The 22,225-nt window shown below is 45.3% G+C and overlaps 1 protein-coding gene across 8 annotated transcripts in view; it reads right to left on the reverse strand.

Moving 5' to 3' along the window:
* Nucleotides 1-22,225, reverse strand: part of LOC123755066 (deoxynucleoside triphosphate triphosphohydrolase SAMHD1) — a 134,884-nt gene that overhangs the window by 30,066 nt on the left and 82,593 nt on the right. For 5 of the 8 annotated variants that reach the window (XM_069332952.1, XM_069332950.1, XM_069332951.1 and 2 more), the window contains 2 exons: nucleotides 19,256-19,312; nucleotides 18,942-19,028 (listed from right to left, as the gene is read on the reverse strand). In XM_069332952.1, coding sequence (XP_069189053.1) covers nucleotides 18,942-19,028; nucleotides 19,256-19,312 — 144 coding nt within the window. The remainder of the gene's footprint in view (nucleotides 1-18,941; nucleotides 19,029-19,255; nucleotides 19,313-22,225) is intronic. The other 3 variants (XM_045737537.2, XM_045737534.2, XM_045737531.2) reach the window with 1 other exon arrangement.

Raw genomic sequence — 22,225 nt, forward strand, 5'->3', positions numbered from 1 at the left:
TACCATCGACCGAGTTAGGCACCCAGAAAGGTAGGCATCCCATAAACCCCTATTCTGGTGAAAATTGCAACCAAAAGTCAAACGAGTGGATAGAACTCCCCAAACAAAAACAAGCAAACCAGTATGACGTCACATGTCGTCATGCCACTGTCTGTGCAGCCCCCTCCCCGGGAGGAGGAAGAGGTAGCCCCAGACCTACCGCGCCGGCGATCCACACCCCAATGAAGAAGAAGCAGAAGAAGAAGAAGAAGAAGCAGAAGAAGAAGAAGAAGAAGCAGAAGAAGAAGAAGCAGAAGAAGAAGAAGCAGAAGAAGAAGAAGCAGAAGAAGCAGAAGAAGAAGAAGCAGAAGAAGCAGAAGCAGAAGAAGCAGAAGAAGCAGAAGAAGCAGAAGAAGCAGAAGAAGCAGAAGAAGCAGAAGAAGCAGAAGAAGCAGAAGAAGCAGAAGAAGCAGAAGAAGCAGAAGAAGCAGAAGAAGAAGAAGCAGAAGAAGCAGAAGAAGCAGAAGAAGAAGAAGCAGAAGCAGAAGCAGAAGCAGAAGAAGAAGCAGAAGTAGAAGCAGAAGCAGAAGCAGAAGAAGCAGAAGAAGCAGAAGCAGAAGAAGCAGAAGAAGAAGAAGCAGAAGAAGCAGAAGCAGAAGAAGCAGAAGCAGAAGAAGCAGAAGCAGAAGAAGCAGAAGCAGAAGAAGCAGAAGAAGCAGAAGCAGAAGAAGAAAGAAGCAGAAGAAGAAAGAAGAAGAAGAAGAAAGAAGAAGAAGAAGAAAGAAGAAGAAGAAGAAGAAGAAGAAGAAGAAGAAGAAGAAGAAGAAGAAGAAGAAGAAGAAAGAAGAAGAAGAAGAAAGAAGAAGAAGAAGAAAGAAGAAGAAGAAGAAAGAAGAAGAAGAAGAAAGAAGAAGAAGAAGAAAGAAGAAGAAGAAGAAAGAAGAAGAAGAAGAAAGAAGAAGAAGAAGAAAGAAGAAGAAGAAGAAAGAAGAAGAAGAAGAAAGAAGAAGAAGAAGAAAGAAGAAGAAGAAGAAAGAAGAAGAAGAAGAAAGAAGAAGAAGAAGAAAGAAGAAGAAGAAGAAAGAAGAAGAAGAAGAAAGAAGAAGAAGAAGAAAGAAGAAGAAGAAGAAAGAAGAAGAAGAAGAAAGAAGAAGAAGAAGAAAGAAGAAGAAGAAGAAAGAAGAAGAAGAAGAAAGAAGAAGAAGAAGAAAGAAGAAGAAGAAGAAAGAAGAAGAAGAAGAAAGAAGAAGAAGAAGAAAGAAGAAGAAGAAGAAAGAAGAAGAAGAAGAAAGAAGAAGAAGAAGAAAGAAGAAGAAGAAGAAAGAAGAAGAAGAAGAAAGAAGAAGAAGAAGAAAGAAGAAGAAGAAGAAAGAAGAAGAAGAAGAAAGAAGAAGAAGAAGAAAGAAGAAGAAGAAGAAAGAAGAAGAAGAAGAAAGAAGAAGAAGAAGAAAGAAGAAGAAGAAGAAAGAAGAAGAAGAAGAAAGAAGAAGAAGAAGAAAGAAGAAGAAGAAGAAAGAAGAAGAAGAAGAAAGAAGAAGAAGAAGAAAGAAGAAGAAGAAGAAAGAAGAAGAAGAAGAAAGAAGAAGAAGAAGAAAGAAGAAGAAGAAGAAAGAAGAAGAAGAAGAAAGAAGAAGAAGAAGAAAGAAGAAGAAGAAGAAAGAAGAAGAAGAAGAAAGAAGAAGAAGAAGAAAGAAGAAGAAGAAGAAAGAAGAAGAAAGAAGAAAGAAGAAGAAAGAAGAAAGAAGAAGAAAGAAGAAGAAGAAGAAAGAAGAAGAAGAAGAAAGAAGAAGAAGAAGAAAGAAGAAGAAGAAGAAAGAAGAAGAAGAAGAAAGAAGAAGAAGAAGAAAGAAGAAGAAGAAGAAAGAAGAAGAAGAAGAAAGAAGAAGAAGAAGAAAGAAGAAGAAGAAGAAAGAAGAAGAAGAAGAAAGAAGAAGAAGAAGAAAGAAGAAGAAGAAGAAAGAAGAAGAAGAAGAAAGAAGAAGAAGAAGAAAGAAGAAGAAGAAGAAAGAAGAAGAAGAAGAAAGAAGAAGAAGAAGAAAGAAGAAGAAGAAGAAAGAAGAAGAAGAAGAAAGAAGAAGAAGAAGAAAGAAGAAGAAGAAGAAAGAAGAAGAAAGAAGAAAGAAGAAGAAAGAAGAAAGAAGAAGAAAGAAGAAGAAGAAGAAAGAAGAAGAAGAAGAAAGAAGAAGAAGAAGAAAGAAGAAGAAGAAGAAAGAAGAAGAAGAAGAAAGAAGAAGAAGAAGAAAGAAGAAGAAGAAGAAGAAAGAAGAAGAAGAAGAAGAAAGAAGAAGAAGAAGAAGAAAGAAGAAGAAGAAGAAGAAAGAAGAAGAAGAAGAAGAAAGAAGAAGAAGAAGAAGAAAGAAGAAGAAGAAGAAGAAAGAAGAAGAAGAAGAAGAAAGAAGAAGAAGAAGAAGAAAGAAGAAGAAGAAGAAGAAAGAAGAAAGAAGAAGAAGAAGAAAGAAGAAAGAAGAAGAAGAAGAAAGAAGAAAGAAGAAGAAGAAGAAAGAAGAAAGAAGAAGAAGAAGAAGAAGAAGAAGAAGAAGAAGAAGAAGAAAGAAGAAGAAGAAGAAGGAAGAAGAAGAAGAAGAAGAAGAAGAAGAAGAAGAAGAAGAAGAAGAAGAAGAAGAAGAAGAAGAAGAAGAAAGAAGAAGAAAGAAGAAGAAAGAAGAAGAAAGAAGAAGAAAGAAGAAGAAAGAAGAAGAAAGAAGAAGAAAGAAGAAGAAAGAAGAAGAAAGAAGAAGAAAGAAGAAGAAAGAAGAAGAAAGAAGAAGAAAGAAGAAGAAAGAAGAAGAAAGAAGAAGAAAGAAGAAGAAAGAAGAAGAAAGAAGAAGAAAGAAGAAGAAAGAAGAAGAAAGAAGAAGAAAGAAGAAGAAAGAAGAAGAAAGAAGAAGAAAGAAGAAGAAAGAAGAAGAAAGAAGAAGAAAGAAGAAGAAAGAAGAAGAAAGAAGAAGAAAGAAGAAGAAAGAAGAAGAAAGAAGAAGAAAGAAGAAGAAAGAAGAAGAAAGAAGAAGAAAGAAGAAGAAAGAAGAAGAAAGAAGAAGAAAGAAGAAGAAAGAAGAAGAAAGAAGAAGAAAGAAGAAGAAAGAAGAAGAAAGAAGAAGAAAGAAGAAGAAAGAAGAAGAAAGAAGAAGAAAGAAGAAGAAAGAAGAAGAAAGAAGAAGAAAGAAGAAGAAAGAAGAAGAAAGAAGAAGAAAGAAGAAGAAAGAAGAAGAAAGAAGAAGAAAGAAGAAGAAAGAAGAAGAAAGAAGAAGAAAGAAGAAGAAAGAAGAAGAAAGAAGAAGAAAGAAGAAGAAAGAAGAAGAAAGAAGAAGAAAGAAGAAGAAAGAAGAAGAAAGAAGAAGAAAGAAGAAGAAAGAAGAAGAAAGAAGAAGAAAGAAGAAGAAAGAAGAAGAAAGAAGAAGAAAGAAGAAGAAAGAAGAAGAAAGAAGAAGAAAGAAGAAGAAAGAAGAAGAAAGAAGAAGAAAGAAGAAGAAAGAAGAAGAAAGAAGAAGAAAGAAGAAGAAAGAAGAAGAAAGAAGAAGAAAGAAGAAGAAAGAAGAAAGAAGAAGAAAGAAGAAGAAAGAAGAAGAAAGAAGAAGAAAGAAGAAGAAAGAAGAAGAAAGAAGAAGAAAGAAGAAGAAAGAAGAAGAAAGAAGAAGAAAGAAGAAGAAAGAAGAAGAAAGAAGAAGAAAGAAGAAGAAAGAAGAAGAAAGAAGAAGAAGAAAGAAGAAGAAAGAAGAAGAAAGAAGAAGAAAGAAGAAGAAAGAAGAAGAAAGAAGAAGAAAGAAGAAGAAAGAAGAAGAAAGAAGAAGAAAGAAGAAGAAAGAAGAAGAAAGAAGAAGAAAGAAGAAGAAAGAAGAAGAAAGAAGAAGAAAGAAGAAGAAAGAAGAAGAAAGAAGAAGAAAGAAGAAGAAAGAAGAAGAAAGAAGAAGAAAGAAGAAGAAAGAAGAAGAAAGAAGAAGAAAGAAGAAGAAAGAAGAAGAAAGAAGAAGAAAGAAGAAGAAAGAAGAAGAAAGAAGAAGAAAGAAGAAGAAAGAAGAAGAAAGAAGAAGAAAGAAGAAGAAAGAAGAAGAAAGAAGAAGAAAGAAGAAGAAAGAAGAAGAAGAAGAAGAAGAAGAAGAAGAAGAAGAAGAAGAAGAAGAAGAAGAAGAAGAAGAAGAAGAAGAAGAAGAAGAAGAAGAAGAAGAAGAAGAAGAAGAAGAAGAAGAAGAAGAAGAAGAAGAAGAAGAAGAAGAAGAAGAAGAAGAAGAAGAAGAAGAAGAAGAAGAAGAAGAAGAAGAAGAAGAAGAAGAAGAAGAAGAAGAAGAAGAAGAAGAAGAAGAAGAAGAAGAAGAAGAAGAAGAAGAAGAAGAAGAAGAAGAAGAAGAAGAAGAAGAAGAAGAAGAAGAAGAAGAAGAAGAAGAAGAAGAAGAAGAAGAAGAAGAAGAAGAAGAAGAAGAAGAAGAAGAAGAAGAAGAAGAAGAAGAAGAAGAAGAAGAAGAAGAAGAAGAAGAAGAAGAAGAAGAAGAAGAAGAAGAAGAAGAAGAAGAAGAAGAAGAAGAAGAAGAAGAAGAAGAAGAAGAAGAAGAAGAAGAAGAAGAAGAAGAAGAAGAAGAAGAAGAAGAAGAAGAAGAAGAAGAAGAAGAAGAAGAAGAAGAAGAAGAAGAAGAAGAAGAAGAAGAAGAAGAAGAAGAAGAAGAAGAAGAAGAAGAAGAAGAAGAAGAAGAAGAAGAAGAAGAAGAAGAAGAAGAAGAAGAAGAAGAAGAAGAAGAAGAAGAAGAAGAAGAAGAAGAAGAAGAAGAAGAAGAAGAAGAAGAAGAAGAAGAAGAAGAAGAAGAAGAAGAAGAAGAAGAAGAAGAAGAAGAAGAAGAAGAAGAAGAAGAAGAAGAAGAAGAAGAAGAAGAAGAAGAAGAAGAAGAAGAAGAAGAAGAAGAAGAAGAAGAAGAAGAAGAAGAAGAAGAAGAAGAAGAAGAAGAAGAAGAAGAAGAAGAAGAAGAAGAAGCAGACCAGAGGGAGGGAGGGACTCGCCCAGAAAATACCATTTCATTACATTCAACGCTGGTTTTCTGGGGGGAACCCCTACAGCTCCTAGGAGCTAACTACCCACAGAGGAAAAGAATAGGGACTTACCTGGGAGGCGGTTGCTGCTCACTCCTCAACCCGAAGTCGAGACAACTGGCTGCATCTGCCGACCCAAAGCGACACAGGCCCAATCGGACCCAGGAACGTTTACAAGGATACGAGCAGCTAGGACCCTGTTCGACCACCAAAATCCCCGAGCCCGAATGTCAGCCAAGGACATATTGCCAAAGACGGCGGCAAGAGCAATGAACTTGCGGACGTCATGGGCACGGGAATAGACCGCAGGCTGGCTAGCCTTAATAACCCTGCGGATGACCTGGGAGACCTGCACCCTCGAACAGGGAAGAAGGGAAACTGGATCAACCCAAAGCGCATCCAAGGACACAAAAGCCATGGCGCGCAAATAACAGTGGAGAGCCACAACCAGACACAAAACATGATGCACCCCCGGCCGAACCAACCATGCATCAACAACTCAGGGACCCCTCCGGAACGCAGCAGTCTCATTCTTCGCCAGAAAAGAAGGAGAAGGCTGCAGACGAACAAACCGATTACCCCGACCGAAGGAGCAGAAACCTCTGCGCCAGAGGAGAGCATGAAGCTCACCCATCCGACCCCCAGAGGCCAATGCCAACAGGAAAAAGAGCCTACGAAAAACAATCCAGAACCGAAGGGGCCACAACAAAACGAGGAGAAGAAAGAAGAGAGAGCACTCTGTCCAATGACCAGGACGGCTCAGGCGGAGTATGAGCAGGCAGGAGGTGAAACAACGCCCGAGACAGCTTGCGAAACGGCGCAGATGTGACATCAATACCGAAAGCAAGCTGAAGCGGCTCTGCCAGCACCGCACGATACAAGGCGACAGTGTTAGCCATAAGACGACGGTCCTGGAACAACCAAGAGAGAAAGGACAACACCACCCTAACAGAAAGCGAAGTACAACGACGAAGACGTAAGAACTGGAAGGACCGCCAGGAAACTTCATACTGCCGCCGAGACGAAACCCGCAGGTGGAACACTAATAATTAAGTCACCTGATCACCATAGAGATGATAAACTCGAGTCAAAAATACCATACGTGAAAACTTGAAGAGAACATCGAACCATCCACGTGACATACCGGTTCGATCTGCTGGAAGAGGCGGACCTGCGGAAAAACCCTCGGGTTCGGACACCAAGCAAGCAGCGCCTGAAACCCCGGATGGGCCAGCCACCAAGGGGGCCAAGAGGACAACTCTTCCCTGGTAAATCTCTAAGCGAGTCAGGACCCGGAGCAACAGCTGTCCCGAGGGAAAGAGGTACAGAAACCCCCATGTAAACCAGTTCTGATGAAAAGCGTCGACCCCGACGGCCTCGCAGTTGAGAAAAGGCGCCACATAAAGGGAAAGGCGCTGCAAATACACCGACACGAAAAGGTCCACCTCGGGGCATCCGACCGTCTGATAAAGCCAACGGAAGGAGTCGGCGTCGACCGTCCATTCCGTGGAGAGGGGGAACGAAACGGGACAGGCCATCAGCCAAGACATTGGACACTCCCCGCACGTGAACTGCCAGGAGAGACAAACCCCGTGAACTCATCAGACAAGTCACCCGAAGCGACCCCCCCCACCCTCGGTTCAGACATTGAACAATGAACAGGGAGCCGGATCGTCAACCAGCGGGCGACTCGAATCCTTCGAAGAGCAAACCCACACCGCCGCGAACTCCTGCACAGTGTTGTGGGCTCGACGGAAGAATGGACCCCACCAACCCTGGCCGGCCTGGTGAGCATTGATCACAAAACCCCAGCCAATAGACGACAAGTCCGTGGACACATCGCGCGAGGGCTCGGGTAGGCACCAATTAAGGCACTAAACCCCGAAAAACCTGAAGAGGAAGCCGGTGACGCAGCTACCAACGCAAAGCCCCGGTGTCCGAACCCAACGATCACGAGAGAGGCGGAAGGGACGTCCCCGAAGGAACCAGAACAGCTGACGAAGTCAAACCCGACCATGCCAACAGGAAAACTTCGAACTTCGCGAAGTTTTGAAAACTTTGAACTTTGCGATGCTGGTCAAACCAGCATCGCGAAGTTCAAACTCCCACACAGACCCTTGAGCAACCGCCGGGTGACCCGGGAGCCCCCCAGAAACAGGCACAAGCAGGACCACAGGCACAGAAGAGACTCCGGAGGAAGAGACAAGGAAGCGGTTCGAGAGTCCCCCACAAGGCCCAGCCAGGTCCGAACCTGGGAGGGAACCAGATGGGACTTCCTCCAGTTCACCAAGAACCTGAACCCAGCCAGCTAAGAACGAACCAGATCCCTGGCTAGCAGACAAGTGGACAGGATGGGAGCCCAAACCAGCCAGTCGTCGAGGTAGGCGAGGTGCCAGGTTCAAACCGAACTGAAGACAACGAAAGCGGTAAGCATGAAGCCCCACCACAAAACCGAGCCAGTCCCTGAACCCTAGAAGAATCGGGACGTGCCAATAAGCGTCCCGGAGGTCCAGGGACACCATCCAAGCGTCCGGTTCCAACAGGAGCCGAACCTGGGACAGCATGGTCATTCGAAAGGAGGAGCAATGAACCCAGGGATTTAGACTGGACAAGTCTAGAATGAACCGCAGGTCCGCACACGGGACTGGAAACAGACGGGAAACCCATCCGAGAGACGTCATCATTTCGACCACGCCCAAGCAAACCCACTCCAAGATGACCTGACAGAGCGCAGGGGAAGAAGCCTGCCCTGCCAGTCCTGAACCCCCCCGCAGGGGGAGGGGCCACCCAACGCCACCGGAGCCTGTGCGAAATGACCCGAAACCCCCACAAATTGTGGGACCAGGCATGAGCGAACAGCACAAGCCTCCCCTCCCCCATCGCCCCATCAATGGGGCAAACCGCGAAAGGGCCGGCACCCCTTACGAGACCCAGAACCTCGCGCAAAGCGAACACCATACTGACCAGACTAAGGCCGGTCCGAAGGAGGAGCCGAACCCAAACCTGACACCAGTGGCCTACCACAACGAGAGGAACCCTGAGACTTGGCACGACCCTTCTGGGAAGGCCCACTACGGAACCCCCCAAGAGAACCAGCAAGTCCGACATAGGACGGCAAGAAGCCAAAACAGCCTGAATATATTGCGCAACGGCTGAAGCCTCAAACAAGAGAGGGCAAAAAGGGGAAGACATTCTAAGAGCCAAGGCCTAAGTGGATTCCACAGAGGAGGCAAGCACTGTATGCCAACACGCAAGCCGAGAGGCATAAAACAGAGCCACCGCATCCCGCAAGATCATCGCGAAAAGCTTCAGCAAGGCAGCCAACGAGCGAGCCACCGAGGCCAAGGTGCCAGACCCCGGAACAGCCCCAAGCGCCCCCCACATCCTCCGTGAGCCAGTCAGAAGATAGCTCCATTGGGAAAAGAAACGCAAGGTCACAACCAAAAGGACCCCGAGCGTGCAAGTCCTCCGCCAACTGCGCCGCCGAAAGGGAGGGAACCTGCACATGGAGCTGAACGACACCAACATCCCAGGGAAGGGCAGGAGCAAACAAGCACTCATTGAGGTGCTTAAGGTCACACCCCAGGAAAACCTGAAGCACCGTCAAAGCCTCCCGCCACTCAAACGTGCGGGAACGGCAGACGGAGTGCCAAGCCTCCAAGGCAAAGACAGGACAGTCCGATAGCCAGGACGACTCCGGAACCTTGTAACGGAGCCAGAAACGGAACGTAGTCCAAAACTTGAAAACCGAGGGATCTATTGCTGAGGCATGATCCAGGTCACGCAGGAGATTAGCCGCAAGGGCCGTCCGCACCCCAGCAGGTTGGATGCGATAAGCCGAAAACCTTCGGAAAGCCGGAACCGAAGTGCCCAGGGGAACACGAAACCGAACCAAGGAAGGTGCAGACACCAGGTCCAACTCCTATGCAGAGGGGGGGGAAAAGAAAACCCCCACGCCTTGTAACAGTAAGCCCCGCTCAGAGGGTAGAAAAACCCCGGCGGTGGAGCGGCTTCACTGATCTTGGTGATCTTCTCGGGCAGCGGCCTCGTGAACCCTCCCCCCTTTCACGTGACTAAGGTACCTGACCTCCTTGCACCCCAAAGCACACTTAGTGGGTTTTGCAACCATTCCTACTTCTTGTAGTCTTGCGAACACCTGCCTTAGCAAGCTCAGATGTTCTTCCCATGTAGCAGAGTGGATGAGCACATCGTCCACGGACACTTCTACTCCAGTAATTCCCCCCCAAGACCTTGCGCATAGTTCTGTTGAACACGGCCGGGGTGTTCACCAGTTCAAACAGGAGGACTGTGAACTGGAAGAGACCTTTGCTTGTCATGAAGGCAGTGCAGCGCTTACTGTCTTCTTCCAATGGAATCTGCCAAAATCCTTTTGTCAGATCAAGCTTGGAGAAATAGCAACTGGAAGCTAACCTCGAGAAGATCTCATTTTGATTGAACATCAGTTCAGCATCAAACTATGATGGAGTTCAACTTCCTGAAGTCGAGGCAGATGCGCGCACCTCCCCCAGGCTTCTTCACTAACACCATCGGGCTTGAGTACAATGAGGTCGACTTCTCTATTACTCCTACGTTAATCATAGATTCCAGTTCTTCTCTCACCTGTGGTACAAGGTGACGAGGAACAGGATATGGTTTTGTTCGTACCGCTTGCTGCTCTAGCAAAGGTATGTGGTAACCCTCTACCTTTGCTACTTTAATGACGTCAGAGAGTACCTCTTTGTACTCTGCTACTAGTCGAGTAACCTGGTTGACTATCTTCAGACAGCTGATCATCAACCTTAACATCTGTCTCTTCCCTGCTGCTGTTGATTGAAGAGACCTGGCTGACCTACCTCCTCGTCGGCGGTTATCACCGAGACACCGGCAATCGTGGCTGAGAGCAGTGGGTGGTCGATCGGCCCTGTCGATGTCGAGCCCCGCGGTCCTCTCGTTGTTACGTCTTACATGCTTCTTCGGCTTTGTGGCTCCGTCTACAGGTGGGTCCTCGTAACGTTTGAGCATGTTGACGAGGTACTTCTTCCTGACACCATCGACGTCGAGCACGTAGTTTAATGAGTGCGAGCACTCCACTACAGTGAATGGGCTCTTCCACTGCAGCAAGAGCTTGTTCCTGCTGGTGTAACACAAGTACCTTGTCATCTACACCAAAATTGCGTTCTTTTGCTTTTTTCACCTTTGCAGACACTCCCTGAATGTCTCATAATTTCAAAGGTTTTTCTGGGCGAGTCAGCTTGTTGCTCTCTAACCTCGTAGTCCCAGCTGCCACGAGCGAGTTACCTGTTAATGGAGTTGCTGTCGCTTCAACCAGGGGGTTTTGCTTCTCTCTCTCTCCACTTCTTCACAGCTTGCCTTCTCTCCCTTATTCTTCAGCTGGGTGAGGGTGTGGTCACTCCCTTTGATGTCACCCCCGGGCGAGTCACCCGTGGCACCAGCTGACAGAGCGGCTGCACCCAGCTGAGGCAGCTTCCTCACTCTCCCCCGTTTTCTCTGACTGTCAACTTGGGCAATCAGAGACTCCCGGGACATTCCCCAATAAAAGTCCATATACAGCACATTCCTTGTTGAACGGCACAAATTTTTCCTTTGATGTAAGGTGTGTCGACCCACACATACACCTCCATCTCTTTGCATAGCCATTTGGGAATGTGACAGAGATATGTCTACCTGTCTAGGATCCTGGCTTTACTAGGCTTTTTCTTACCATGTGGGTATGGCGCCTTTGTCACAAAAGATTTTCACCGATTTTCCGTTAACATTTCCGTCCACGACCTCAAGGGTCCAAGCTAGTGCATCCTTTCCAACGTTGGGATGTTTCTTACCACTTGAGCTCACACCTGCTATGTAACCTGGTTTCGGTTTTGACTTGCAATCAGCTGCACAATGACCTGGCTTACCACAGGTGTAGCACTTGGGCACATGCTCGTTGGAGGAGTTTCCCTGCTCCCCCGACACACTAGTCTTAGGCTTAGCTCCTTCGCCAGTACCTGTAGCATGATGCTTCTCGTGCAGCTTCACCCCTTTCACCTGTCTCCTGGCCCCAGCCCACAGATCAGCTTGCTTGGCCATAGACAGATTTGACACAACTTCCTGCTCTTTGAGCTTGACGCGCAGAGACGATTTGCATGCTTCTAAATACTGTTCGCGAATCATCAGTTGATAGAACTCCATACTCCCAGGAGTAGTCTCCATGAGTTAACAGTAACAGTTTAGACTCGATTCTAACCGCTGTAACATTAGCACATACGTCTCTCCTTTTTGCAATTGAGCCCTACGGAAATTCTCTAGCATCCGGTCTGCAATGATGCCAAAACCGTTCAGCAACGCTGTTGTCAATGCCTCGTAATCTCCGCGCTGGTGCGGACCCAGACTGTGGTAGATGGTTAGTGCCCTACCCTTTAACAACGCACTAAAAGTAAGTGCCCACTTTGATCTTTCCCACCCGCAATCAGCGGCGTGACCTTCGAAACGCTTGATGTATGCATCCATCGAGTCGCCCCTTTCATCAAAGTCATCCTGCCTCGCTTGTAACTGCATGAGAGCTATGCGTTCAGTACTCTCTCCTGTAATTACCTACTCTTTGAGCAGGCATCGTCCACAAGGACCTTTTGGGCAGAGATTCTTCCCCGTAGAATCCCCCCAACGGAGTATTTAAAGGGCTAGATTCCCATGTGACTCCGTTCTCTCTCGCAGTGTGCATGATTCTAATGACGACATTCTCAGTGACGTCACCCACAAGGGTCTCTACCTCCAAGTTCTCTCTCACTGGGGTCTCGCCACCAATAGCTTCATCCAGTATGACTCGTGCACGCCACCTTAGCACTACCCTGCATGTGTGCTTGTAGCATCACCTCTTCTGTGGCCCTCAAATGCTGCTCCACTCGTTCTCTACTCTTGCTCAGTAAGTGTCGTAGTCCTCGGGTCTACGAGCGGTCAAGGCCAAGCGAAGATACAGGTAGCTCTGTTTGTACTCTCCACACTCAGACATACTGGTGGTGTGTGTACCTAACAGGGCGTTAAACGTCCTCTGAATACTGCTCGTCACTTTTGAATTTTCAGGGAAAATTTAAGTGCGAAATTTTACTTTACAACCTAGCTCATAGGTTCCAACTAAGCCAACCACGTTGGGCGCCAGATGTGAGGTTTTCTATTTTGCTTTCCCGAATGCAATACGTACGTCGCCAATGTACGTGGCAGGCGCTTCACGAAGCTGTCGGAATCAGCAGAGAAAATAAGAGCAACCGTACAGGGCCTGGGAGCAAGGTCGAGTTAGAGTCCTTGAGGGTCTCTTCTCAGACTAGCCTCACCGGGTCCTGGTCCACGTTGATAGTTGGAATCTTCTCAATGCTTTAATCTTGGTGGTGGAGGCCAAGACCGTCAGTAGTTTCAAAGCGTTATATGACAGAGTGCTGGGAAGACGGGACACCACGAGCGTAGCTCTCATCCTGTAACTACACTTAGGTAATTACACTTTAAGGGACTCCTAGGGTCCTCATCACATTTATAGTTTAGTGAATAATAGGTAACTCGTGTTGAAGACACCTGGAGCTGAAGGCTTGAGTAAATAGTTCGCAGTATTCAGAAGTGGTTCAACGGAAACACTGCATAAAACTTAACAGCGGTTTTTTACTAACTTAACCACTAATACAAAGGGTGCTTGATTTACTTTAGATTGGTGTCAGAAAGGCTATGGTTGCATTAGCGAGACTCTTGACGTCTGGCTAATCGATTCGGATCCACCCGTGGAGAAACACCTAACTTAACACAGTTGACAGCCAATCATTAACACGGCAAACCTAAATGCCGGTGTGCAAAGGGATCACAAGAGTTCAAACCGGATACTCGGGTAATGATGATGCGCAATAAATCACAATGGCACTGTCAATGGGATAGACAATAACATGCACAATAATAATATCACACAATACTAAATGTGTGGTATATGTGAAGCTCACGAGTGTAATGTCGTGATACCACACAAACACGCATACACCGTAGGGTGTCTAGGTCTCCACCTATACCTGTGTCAGGTATAAAGAGGTGAGAACTGTGGTTGATCCCTCAGATCAATACAGACAGACACAATAATACAATAACAAGATCTTGTACTTACAGGTGGGGTACCTCTCTTATTCATTCACTCACTCAGGCACTTTTATGCAAGAACTCGTAGGTGGCCTGACAGCTGGTTTCGCTCGTACTGATGTGAGACCATTGGCGACAGGCTTTCCCACAAACCGTACTTGAAACGGAGGGTACTCGCAGGAGGGCGCACTGTATGTCTAACAGACACACACACACACTTGATGGCACTGGCAGTGAGTAAGGTGGTGATGTCACGTAGTACATAGTACAGTGGCGGCTGGCGGCTGCAGGTTATATGGTTCCATGCGGTACACTGGTAAAGTCACACACAGGTTACACAGGCAGCGGCACTCCTTAGTTCACTCTAGGTCACTCACAACGATTTCAATTTGTCACCAGGGGTTACCTGATACCAGTCTGTTTTGTCACTAGGCTTCTAAACAATATACAGTAGTACCTCGGAATACGAGTGTCCCTGTATACGAGTTTTTCAGAATACAAGCAGGATTTCCTCGGAAAATGTGTCTCAGAAGGCGAGTTTGTTGATACGCGTACAGACCGATCTAGCACGTGGTGGTACGGCAATCGCTACCTCTCACCCCTCAGTTTACCAGTGCCTCGCGCCCAGTGACTATCCCACGTCAATTCTTCACCCGGATTTTCAGCATTTTCTTGGATTTTGGGTCATTTGACCATAAAAGTTGTTATTATATATCTCGCCATGGGTCCCAAGAAAGCCAGTGCTAAGGTTTAACCTAAGAAATTAGTGTGGCTTTCGGGCGATCCAGTGGCAACACTGAAAAGTGTATACTCTTTTCACTGTCCTGACATTAATTTTCTATTTACGTATTTCATTTTTGTACCAATGTGTTCGCAATAGAATGTTCTATAAGAACATAAGTAGAAAATGTCACACAAGGATGCGTTAAACCGGCACCAAATAAAAAAACTATGTCGATTACACTTGGTGTGTCAACAATACCATGGTCTTACCTCGATGGTGCAATGCTATGCCGTTCTCCCAAATAGGCTATGCGGCTATTAGAGAAAACTGAAATTTCATGGCAGACATTTTCAAACTATCCCAAAGTCGATCGCATAACAAATAGAGTTTATAGAAATATTTTTTCTCGTGACTCTTGAGCGAGTCCGCTGTGCGACCTCAACACAAAAAGTGGTAATGCTCTTGAGCGCCGTGATAACGCTAAAGTCTTAAGAAAATGTGTGAAGTATGGGAAGAATTGCAAAGTTTTGTTGAAAAAACTCGCCCAGATAAAGCTGTAGCAGGCCGTTGCATTGACCTTTTAAATGACAATGTGATGTCTTACTAAAATGTTGGGAGAAACAAGTGTCTTTAGACACATTCTTATTAAGACAAGCAAGTCTTAGTGGTATGCAGGCAAAATGTGCCAGAGTGTGCACACCAGAAAGGTCCTCACTGCCTGATGTGATAATGGAAGGGGACTCCCCTTCCAAACAGTAACACCTCTTCTCCTCCCTCCTCCTCACCATCTTCCATACGCCAACAGCAAGGTAAGTAATAACTTGAACATAGTTTTGTAGGTTTATTTAGATGAATTAGGTATAAAATTTAGTTTTGTAAGTTTATTTAGATGAATTAGGTATAAAATTTAGTTTGAAGTGGGGTTTTTGGGGTAGTCAGGAACGGATTAATTCATTCCCATTATTTCTTATGGGGAAATTAGCTTTGGAATACGAGTTTTCGGAATACGAGCCGTCTCCAGGAACGGATTAAACTCTTAAACCGAGGTACCACTGTAGTCACGATCGCGATTCCGGGCGAACGTTGGTATAACTTGACGGTGTTCAGTCTATTGGCCGATAGACAGAACAGCACACGTCCACTAGCTACGAACTTTATGTGAATACCCTTGCCAGCGGCTGCAGGGCTCCTCGTGGGACACAAACACAAGGAATTACAATTTGACCAATGACACTGCAGCAAAAGAGCGGGAACCAATCATATTGATCGTTCCATGATCAGTAGCAGAGGTGACGTCATGAACACGTCATGACCACGTCACAGTTGTTATTCTCCATTGCGCCGGTTGAGGCTGACCTCAGGGGTCAGATCTGTCGCCTTGCTGGCATCCTCTCTCTCTCTCTCTCACGATGGCACAACCACTGTGTACCCAATGACTATGGCATGGATGCTTAACTTCCCTGTATCTACTTCCTGCCTGGACATACGGCGGCCTCTGTATTTTAAATGTATTACTGGTTATGTGGGCATCCTGGAGATACCCAACATGACAGATTACCATCCAGGGTTAACAGAGATAGGGCTTGTGCACGAGATCGGTGCACTGTGCACTGCAATGAGCCATTCAAGTCAGCTGTGGGATAATCTTGAGAGACCATCCTCTCACAGACTGGTATTGCCAAGAGTAAACCCAGGCAGGGTACTGCGAACCAGTGCCCAAGTCTACCAATCAAACTGCTAAAAACTGAGCCCCTGGGACATGTCCACTCACGGGGGCCTAGGAGGATCGAGGTACCACCCAGAACACACATATAAACCTAAAATATAGATAGGGAGCAACGAACCAAAGGCAGACCCCACCACCAGGCAGGAAAAAACAAAAGAAAAACCCCGCAAGAGGACAACGTACCCAGGCAGAACAGAGCCGGCCACTATAAATGGGAATAACTAGCTTTACAGTACCCCGTACCCTCAACAGTGCAAACTACCCCTTACCCTAAGGTAAACAAGGGAGGAGGAAACCCCTAGCACACTTAGGGCAGTCAATCACCGAGCAGCAAAAGACCAACAGAGGTAGACCCCAAGGTGACTTTGTGGAAGATAACCCCAAGCCCTAAGGACAGTACTTACAGGGCACTTAGGGAAGGGGACCCTAAGCACATGCAGCCCGAGTACCAGTGAAGATTACTCCTAGCTCTCACACCACCCTGAAGACCACTAAACACAATACACAGCACTGAGACAAGACACAGGAGCTGAAGTCTCACGACCAAGCCTCAATCACATCAGCCAAGAACTGAAGGTGTGGGTAGCTGGCACAAGGGGTCTGGGGCTTCCCCTTCCGGGGAGGGGGGAGCTGTGCAGATCGCGGCAAGGCAACGTGGTAATGTCATGCTTGTTTGCTTGTTTTTCTTTGGGAAATTCTGTCCACTCGTTTGACTTTTAGTAGTAGTTTTTATCAGAATAGGGGTTTGTTTTGGGATACTTACCTTTCAGGGGTGCCTGACGCAGTTGATGGCAGACATAGAATGCTCCAAATTACATGTGCAATTCTATAAGCCATTACTCTCTGAGGAGGGGGCCAGGTTCTGGCTCGTGGTCCCCGGTAGGCCTAAAAACTCCATTCACATTGACTGATGCCAAAGTCTAATAGTTCCATATCAGCCTGAATAAGCTCCGAAGATCCAAAGGGGCTCCCCCCAGAAAAAAGCATACATAGCTTGTTTCCAGGATCGTCCTTCGGCATGAGCACATCGTACCGCTTTCATGAGTGGTCACATGAATTTCTCGACTTCTCCACTTACTTGAGGATGTAGTGGCATCCCACGGCGGTGTTTGAATCCAACATGCTCAGCAAAGTTGACGAAATCTTGTCCATTGACATTTTTAATTGACACCCTCTGATGTGGGTTGTTATTACTGCTTGGGTCAAGTTCCTTGACTCCAGTTGTGATGTGGTCCTTGGCTCAACTTGCTGTTGGGTTTGCCATGATACCTCCTATGATCAAGGTTTCCTCCCTGAACCTTACGTACCTCGTCACTATTACTAACAGTTGCAGCACCGTTGTTAGCACTGCACTCCATGACACGAGCAGGGATGCCAGATTGGGCTACTTGTAGCCCAATTGTGTTGCCAATTAGGATAATTGTATTCAATTAAAAAGCCAGCTATGTATGTCACTACTTACTACTTTTTAAACGACAGTTAAAATAAGCTGGGCTGTTTATTCTAAAAAGCGAATCAATATGAAAAAAATATTTGGCTACTTTTATTGTAAAGTTTGTGACATTTAGTTCTCCAGCTCGCGACTTTTGGCAACTCAAATCTGGCACCCCTGGACACGAGCATCACGTGCAGCATCTTCCATTCGATGAGCAATGTCCAGTATCTTGGTAAGAGAACTACCACCACCACCAAGTTCTAGAGCTCTTCAATGGAGACATGTAGATGTGCACGTTTTAATTATTTGCGGTTTAATTTCTTTATCAACATCAGCAAACTCACAATGTGCTGCTAAACCCTGTAGACGTGTGTCATATTTTGTTTCATCAGAGTTGTTTGGCTCTCCTGAAATGCATAGTTTCCATAGTAGTGTTCTGTCTAGGTTTGAAATGTTTAGTTAATTTGGCTTTGACAGTGTCATAATCTTTGTCACCACCAGTGTCTTTCAGTATGTCAAAGATTCCACAAAATCACCTACATAATGTAGTAAAAAGGCACGTTTTTTTCACCACTTTTGATGTCAAACTTAACAAATTTTTAACCCTTCAAAGCCATTTGGTCCACCTATGACAGGTTTGTCTGGTCACAGTCAGGATCAAATGCAGGAAACTGAGGTATATCACTTCACTGTTCCACAGAATACTGAACACTTAATGCACTGTGTATGTTAGCTAAGAATTCACTGTAATTACTTCTATTTTGCAAAGCACACAAGCATTTTAATGCAAAGTTCACAACAATGCACAATACAGCAGCAATTGACATCTTACCTAATCTTGTGTACATGTGGTGGTTTTCCAACTTACAGCTGCACAGCAGTTGGCACATCAGTTGTCAGCAATGTTGTTTAACCCTTAAAGTGCACATCACGTCATATGACGTGGTAGACGTTGTTCCAGTCAACTGCGCATCACGTCATGTGACGCGTTGGAGTACTACGCAAGATTTAAACGGCCCGCGGATACACGGGGTTCACCACACCTTCATCAAGGCTCTTGTAAACAGACGCCATTTTTAAAAAAAATCGTGGGCCAAACTCCCGGGTGTTAGGGGCCTCAGTATTGAGTGAGCAACCAAGCCTGACGCACACAGCATGAGCTAACAGCACTGCTGTTCAGCTTGTGACCACAGCATCGCTTAAAAATGCCATAATATACTTGTTCATGCTATTATGTAGCGATGATATTATTACAGAAGACCCCTACATGGTAAATATGTGCAACATATGTGTACACAAGTGTCGTGCATGTAACAGTGCCTTCGGACAGTACGGATGTTTTACTGCCATAATATAGTGTACGTGTTCATTATACGTAGGATTAGCACGTAAAAACAAATAAAATGTATTTGGAACTGTGAGCAAAAATGAACAAAAATATATTCGCGGCAACTCGCGCGCCCCACCCCGGACACCCTACTGGCCCCGGGAGCGTACGTCACGGGCGAACAGGGAATGACGACGTTGCACGCCAACTTACGGATTCCATAGCAGCCAAAGTACAATTTCAATTTTTTTTTTGACATACCCATATTGAGGGAAGGGTTTGACACAAAAAAAAAAAAAATCCAGAGAATTTATTTCCTGCGCACTGGGGGGGGGGGGGTGTCATATTTGGAAGCCGAGCAGTTAAGGGGCTAAACAGCTGTTGTATGAAGAATTATGCCAGGGCACTTATTCTGTTGAGAGCAGAAGAAATAATTCAAGGATTGCCTCAAGGTGACCCTCAAAGGCTTGGACATCACCAATATTTGGGAGTCACTTGCTCAGGATTGTCCAACTTGGAAAAGCAAAGCCATCATAGGGTCCCATGCAGTACAAAATAGATGGACTGCAAAGGCCCAGAGGAAATGTACTGCATGCAAAGCTAGAGCAACCTCCACCTCTACAGTAGCACCCACCCACATACGTCCCATGTGTGGGCGAGCCTTCTGGATCCAGATTGGTCTCGTCCACCATCATCTGGCACACAACCACCGACCTTCAACCTGATATATTGAAGTCATGTCATCTTCGCATCCAAAGGACAATCATGATGCTTGCCCTACCTAGAAATCCAACATTCTTCTTGTATAATATCTCATTTTGTATGAATGTACTTTTCCCTAAATATTATTATTATAAATAAACTTAAAATTTGTAATCTAACTATTGAACATTTTTTTGTATAAATATATCTATTGCCATAAAGTATTACTTCATAGTTATCACTTACCCGTCTTTACCTCGATACTTGATGTGTTCATCTGCATAGAGAAAGGCATCAATCAACCTGAAAATTAAATACAATATTTAGTAAACACCAGGGTTGAATGTAATGAAATACGATTTTGTGGGCAAGTCTCGGTGGCTTTATGAAGCTACTATCTCTGATTGAAATTGAAATAAGTTTATTGAGGTAAAATACACACAAAGGGATGAGGTAGCTCAAGCTATTCTCACCCCGTTCGGTATATCGTGTTAATACATACATAGACACACATCACAAACAATAAACATATTACCAAACTATCTCTGATAGTGTGCCATACTAGTAGGGGTCCTATCAGCCGCAGAGTTCTATTGGCCTACTGGGTACCACAAGCCAGAAACTAGCCCCCTCACAGAAGCGAAGGGAGCGAGTCGCACTAATGATAAAAACTGTATTGATTACCACCACCTTCCTCTGCTACCACCAAGGAAGGCACCCAGAAAGTCGGCAAAACAAAACAAACCACTGCTGACTTCAAACAAGACTGCAGCTTCAAGAACTGCCAAAAGAACTCTTCCAACAGTATAAACAAAGCTCATTTGCCCCCACCTCCCTTTCATGCATATTCGCATACAAGTGGGAGGAGGACGGAGGCAGTCCAGGGTCAGCCAACTGCTCCACCATCTGTTCAATGAATATGACAACCTTAATGACCTGGAAAGGGAGGGGGGGGGGGGGGGGGTAATTGTTATGGAGTCACCGGTCTCGCACAGAAATTGGCATTTCATTACATTCAACGCTGGTTTTTGGGTAAGTCTCTTGTGTTCCAGAAGCTAACTACTCATGGAGAAGGAAACAAATGGGCACTCAACTGTGGTTCTCACTCCTCTCTGGTATTAGGATAAAGTCGAGACACTCAGTCATGACACATGACCCAAAGCCACATAAGAATGCCAGGGCTTAGGCACATTGACAAGATACTGGGTCACCAGAACCCTGTACAACCTCCAAAACTCTTGTGCATGATTGAACCACATGACATTCACAAAAACAGCCGAGAAAGTAGAGAATATATTCTCTAACATCACGGGCGCAAGGGTAAACTGCATGTTGGCTAAAATTAATGACACTGCTGATGACCTGAGACAAACCATGGAACAGGGAACCAAAGTGACAGGATCAACCCACAGAGAATTCACCAAAGCAAAACCTGTGTCACGAAGGTAGCAGCTCTTCACTGCTGCCGGCCGCTAATACGACCCGCTAATTCATTTAACAACCTGGTACCCATTCACTGCTGGGTGAACAGAGACTACAATTAAGGATTGGCACCCAGTCAATCCTCCCCAGCCAGGATAAGAACCCAAGCCAAAGGCATCGCGCGAGTGCTTTACCACTGTGCCACTTCCACTTCTGTGCCACTGTGTTTGACTTCTTGGCTATGACTCTGGGTGGGATCGAATAAGAAGGGGGCACTAAGGACCCATATACTGTTTGATAAGTTAAGAGCCCGGTTACTGGCTAAGTGAGGCCGTAACAACCATGATACAAGAAGATGTGGGGAAACAGGCAAACAAGGAGAGGCTTAAAAGAAAGGCCTCATGAACACCCATCCCACACCACAAAAAGGTGTGGAATGGCAAGGGCCATGCCAACCCCAAGCAAAAACAAGGAAAGCCTGCTAGCCAGGAAGACACTGGAACCTCATACCACTACTAATAAGAAGAAACCCCAAATGCAAAGGAACCAGGGTCAAACCGAGGTAGAACTGAGTCACAAAGGAATAGAAAAATATGCTGCATAAGCTGCCATATAAGGTATTTGAAATGTAAGAATTTCTAGAAGGACAAACCAAAGGACCCAAAGGACATGTAGAAATTAACCTCAGAGGGAGCTGCACCCCATGCATGTGCATGCAGAAAGGGGAAACAAACACTTCCTGCAACCAAGGAACCACAGAGCCAAACAGGGCCCAAGAGTTACTAACTCCCAAGCCCCAGAAGTGGCAGGCAAGAGCCCTGGTGTAGCCTGCATCAGCACCCACTGCCCAGGATAGAAAAGCAAAGTTCAAGGGAAAGGCTTCCAAGGAAGAAGCGCTGGCAGAACGGAAGACACAGAAGCACTGGCAGGACAAGTAGACTCAACTGCCTCCACACCCGAACCAGAAGGGACAACGTCTGGAGCCGCCAAAGCCACATCCAAGCTAAACCCTGTCCCAACCCTAAAACCCTCAGATGCTTCAGGGCCATAAGCAGGTTAGGGGAAGGGAGTTAGTTAACAGAGGAAGGGCAAACCATGCCCAAAAACAGAGGAAGTGGAAGTGGAAGTGTGGACGGAGCCAACACTTTAAAGTCTACGTTCCTAAACACCAAATGGGGAAGCTCCGGGGCATCTAACTGGGGTTGAAGGTGTCACTGACCCAATAGGCAGCACAGCAGAGGCAGAAGGGATGAACGTTGCCAAGTGGCCCTGTCGACGTGCATTCCTGAAACTCGCACAAAGTGATAGTTGGTAAAAGGATGGGGAGAGGTAAATATAGTCCCCCTACCCCCCTCCCTCTTATCCACAGGGAATTTTCAGGGGATTGCAGAGGAAATATACCCAACAGGACAGCCAGACACTGGATGCTATGCCAGTCCTATATAACTGTAAAGTTATGACTGGAATCTGTACACCAGTTGATTGACAGTCGAGAGGTGGAAACAAAGAGCCAGAGCTCAACCCCCACAAGCACAACTAGGCGAGTACAGCTAGGCGAGCACAGCCGTGAAAGTAGACCTCGGCATGCTGAGTGCAGCTCATGTGTTATGTAAGTGCATCTTGCCAGCCAAAATCATTCCCAACCTTTGGAAAGAAAGCCCAAGACACCCAACTCACCTTAGGGTGAGGGCCACAAACGAGGAGGACCCCAGAGGGAGTGATCCCCAAACACTTTAGGGAAGATAACCCAGGCAGTGCTAGGCAAGCACTAAGGAGCACACAGGGAAAATAATC

The sequence above is a fragment of the Procambarus clarkii genome, chromosome 28 (assembly GCF_040958095.1).
Source record: "Procambarus clarkii isolate CNS0578487 chromosome 28, FALCON_Pclarkii_2.0, whole genome shotgun sequence".
Classification (NCBI taxonomy): domain Eukaryota; kingdom Metazoa; phylum Arthropoda; class Malacostraca; order Decapoda; family Cambaridae; genus Procambarus; species Procambarus clarkii.